General features: G+C 45.5%; 1 protein-coding gene across 1 annotated transcript; it reads right to left on the reverse strand.

Moving 5' to 3' along the window:
• Positions 1-50: 50 nt before the first annotated feature.
• On the reverse strand, positions 51-3,282 carry BGLAP (bone gamma-carboxyglutamate protein). The gene is made up of 4 exons (XM_066605876.1): positions 3,201-3,282; positions 2,659-2,697; positions 1,237-1,300; positions 51-499 (listed from the first exon to the last, which is right to left on the reverse strand). The coding sequence occupies exons 1-4, from the start codon at positions 3,259-3,261 to the stop codon at positions 358-360; spliced, it is 306 nt and encodes a 101-aa protein (XP_066461973.1). The 5' UTR covers positions 3,262-3,282; the 3' UTR covers positions 51-357.
• Between the last annotated feature and the right edge of the window lie 611 nt (positions 3,283-3,893).

Below are 3,893 nucleotides of genomic sequence, written 5' to 3' on the forward strand. Positions count from 1 at the left end.
CGTGTCTGTGCTGATTGCTCGCCTCCGTATAACACACACCGCCGCCGCAATGGGATCTTATAAACGTTTATTGCCATCTGCATTTGTAACCACAGTAATTAGTAGAAGCGGAACGACATCAGAACGTACAGAACACACTGATAAATGTTGGCGATTATAATCCTACGTCCACTGTAACAAAACAAACACCAGGGGGCGCCGGTAGCGATATGGAGTCTGGCACAGGCAGTGGGGTAATAAGGCTGGAGCTTGGCCACATATGTGCTCGCTGCAAAGTGCATGTACATAGAGAGGTGCGCAGTCAGCGGAGGGGGAGCACCATGATGGGGGTTGTAGTCAGACGGGGGGGGCGGCGCTTTACACTGGACCATAAAACCGTCTGTAAGCCTCCTGGAAGCCGATGTGATCCGCCAGCTCGTCGCAGTCCGGGTTCAGCTCACACACTTCTCTCTTAGCCTCTAAGGGGGATCTTACGGGCGTTCCAAACACCCTCCTAGGGCTGCGGAGAAAATGGGGTGCGATTAGATGCACAGCGCAGCAGACTGTATCACACAGGATAGGATTAGATACACGGCTCAGCAGACAGTATCACACAGGATAGGATTAGATACACGGCTCAGCAGACAGTATCACACAGGATAGGATTAGATACACAGCTCAGCAGACAGTATCACACAGGATAGGATTAGATACACGGCTCAGCAGACTGTATCCCACAGGGTAGGATTAGATACACAGCTCAGCAGACAATATCACATAGGATAGGATTAGATACACGACTCAGCAGAAAGTATCACACAGATAAGATTAGATACGTTGCTCAGCAGACAGTATCCCACAGGATAGGATTAGATACACGCCTCAGCAGACAGTATCACACAGATAAGATTAGATACATTGCTCAGCAGACAGTATCATACAGGATAGGATTAGATACACGGCTCAGCAGACAGTATCACACAGGATAGGATTAGATACACAGCTCAGCAGACAGTATCACACAGGATAGGATTAGATACACGGTTCTATGGACAGTATCACACAGGATAGGATTAGATACACAGCTCAGTAGACAGTATCACACAAGATAGGATTAGATACACAGCTCAGCAGACAATATCACACAGGATAGGATTAGATACACAGCTCTGTGGACAGTATCACACAGGATTAGACTGGATACATGCCTCAGTGGTATATCCCACAGTACGGTTAGTGATTGTGGATTGTACTTACGGATTTTGGACGTTGCGTTTGTGTTGTCTTGCAAAATTAGCAGATTCTTGTCTGGAGAGGAACGCTGAAGGACGGAGATGGAAGTGATCAGTAAAGGAAGAAGCCCAACACTGTCCTGTACTCCTCAGCCTGAATGTATATTGTGGTACTGTGCAGTATATATCACAATGGGATTGTAAGAGAAACCAAGTAATCTTGTAGATATGATACCTTTTAATGGCTAACAAAAATACATGATGTTAATGCGAGCTTTCCAACCTACTCAGGATCCTTCCTCAGGCTTAATGGAACAATCTGAAGAAGCATTTATACACATAAATGACAAGACACAACCACGGTGGGATTCATTTATAGTTAAAACTATATCAGAACAGGGTGAGAAGAGGAGTAAATACTTAGTCCACTGATAAGGATGTGACATTTTTATGCTCTCTAAATTGGTGTTAGGGGGTCACCAGGCCAGAGTCTTATTTCTGCTATAGATTTCTCATATTCCCCACTGATGCATGAATCGTCTTCTCATGTTAATTCCTGTCTTTAAAGCATCAAAGATGGTTATAAATAGAGATGAGCAAGCAGATCGGATAAGGCAGTTACTCGAGCGAGCATCACTCTAATCGCGTAACTGCATTCTCATCTGAGCAGGCTCGGGGGGGGGGGGGGGGGCAGGTGAGCGGGGGTTAGAGACTGAGTAAGTGTATGTATGTATATGTGTGTGTATATACAATCTTCGGATCTGTTCCATTATGCCTGAGTAAGAACCCTAAGTAGGTCTGAAAGCTTGCAATAACATCATGTATTTTTGTTAACCATAGAAAGGTATCATATCTACAGGATTACTTGGTTTATCTTACCGAGAACAATCACATTTTGCTCTACTGCCAACATCATATCAAACTGTTTTCTCTTTGTATATATTACATACATGTACCACCCCTACTGTCCTGTTGTGTGGCGCACCCTGTATGTTTCCGCCTTGTGTAATGAGAATCATAAGCAGTCATGTCCATGACCGTGTTTTCCTCGTGTGTTACAAGTGTGTTGTGCGGCCATATGATATGTGGTGAATAGAGTCAGTGGACTTTCATTGCTCCGTGCACATGTGTGGCCCCTGCATGTAGATACACATGAGAAATAGATTGTAGCATGCTCTATTTCCCTATGTACCTCGCAGCGTGAGTGCTATACTTTTGTAAGGCAGTGTATGATACGCTGTCCATATATATCTCCCAGAATGAAACAGAGCTGGGAATTTTTTAAAAAAAGAGTCAGACTGTGCATGTCCGTGAGCGTGGGATACATGCGCATGGTCAGCGCAGTCGCAGCCATACACGGTCCGGCAGAGCCGGGATTTACAAACAACAGTACAGTGTTTTACCAGTACGATCGTGCACATGAGGCCGACAGCTGACCGGTACCTACCTTCTCCAGCACGGGAATCAGCGATGCTGCGATCAGGATCTAGAAGCAAGGAGACAGTGCCGTGAGTGATTGGTAGTCTGTTCTGTGCTGGTTCTCCAGCTCTAGGAGTATCCACCACCTCTAGGCTGGATATATACGATCAGATTTGCACATGCAAAATTTACGCGCAATATGCAGTGAATAGAACGCATTAATTTCAATTGATTTGGTCTTTTCCTGTGCATTTCCATAGAACATATGGAAGTAATTACACTATTTGGCCATTTCAATGGCTGGGACAGTGGTTGCATGTTTTTTGCGTATGCAAATATGCTTGATTCGCGCATGCAAAAAGTACAATAAAAAATACGGAGGTGGGTGTAAAAATGTAACTCCTGATGCGCAAATACCCCTGATAAATGCACATACGCCTCTAAATCCAGCCTTGGGACTGATTGGTCATGTCGGCTCTCTACGGACCAAGGCCAATGCAGGATGCCATACACAACAGACATGACCGGAGACATCAGGTCATCACCTACCTAGTGTGGCACTGCACCTACCTTTTCGCCCCAGGACCAGGGCGACCAGCCCAAGCAAAACGGCTAGGATGAGGAGTCTCATGGCTGCGGCTCTCGTGTTACGCTTCTGCGTCCTGTGATGGGCAGCAGCCAGCGGTTCACATACTTATACCCCATCACCTGGGGAGGGACTGGGCATGGCGCCAGTGGGTTTACAGCACCTGGCAATCCTGCGCTCAGCGGCATCCAGAAAATAACATTTACAAGCCTCTTTGCCAAAATCAGCGCTGCGGAGATTAACTCCTACTTTGCTGAAAGGAAAGCAGTCACCCAGCTCTCAATGACCTCCTATATTAGGAAAAAGTTGCACGACAGTCGTAGTGGAGGGTGATTTCAAACACGTGGTAAAAACCTGAGTGCCGGATTAGGAGATATTTCTTATTATTGGACCACAGACAAAAAAAAAACTCTTTGCAGGCAAAAACTCGCTGAAGTAAAAGGATTATGATGTTCTTAAAGGGACAGACCACCTTTTAAACAAGGCACCTTATATACTAATTGACAACCTGAAATAATAGAGATTACGCTCAAACAAAGAAACTGACCCCTCTATAGGCAACGGAGGGTTAAGTAGAGAAGCTGCTGTATAATAACCTTATAATATCATGTCGGAAGCCGCAGGCAGCAGCATAGAATTATTCGCTCCTTGGCTTCCTCCCCTCCGTGTTATTACCA

Source organism: Eleutherodactylus coqui, chromosome 6 (assembly GCF_035609145.1).
Source record: "Eleutherodactylus coqui strain aEleCoq1 chromosome 6, aEleCoq1.hap1, whole genome shotgun sequence".
Taxonomy (NCBI): Eukaryota; Metazoa; Chordata; class Amphibia; order Anura; family Eleutherodactylidae; genus Eleutherodactylus; species Eleutherodactylus coqui.

Excerpts from the sequence above, each read along its gene's own strand:
- BGLAP (XM_066605876.1), bottom strand. The coding sequence starts at position 3,261 with ATGAGACTCCTCATCCTAGCCGTTTTGCTTGGGCTGGTCGCCCTGGTC. Across the intron at positions 2,698-3,200 it reads CCTGGTCCTGGGGCGAAAAG|ATCCTGATCGCAGCATCGCT; the intron begins GTAGGTGCAGTG and ends CCTTGCTTCTAG. Across the intron at positions 1,301-2,658 it reads TGATTCCCGTGCTGGAGAAG|CGTTCCTCTCCAGACAAGAA; the intron begins GTAGGTACCGGT and ends TCCGTCCTTCAG.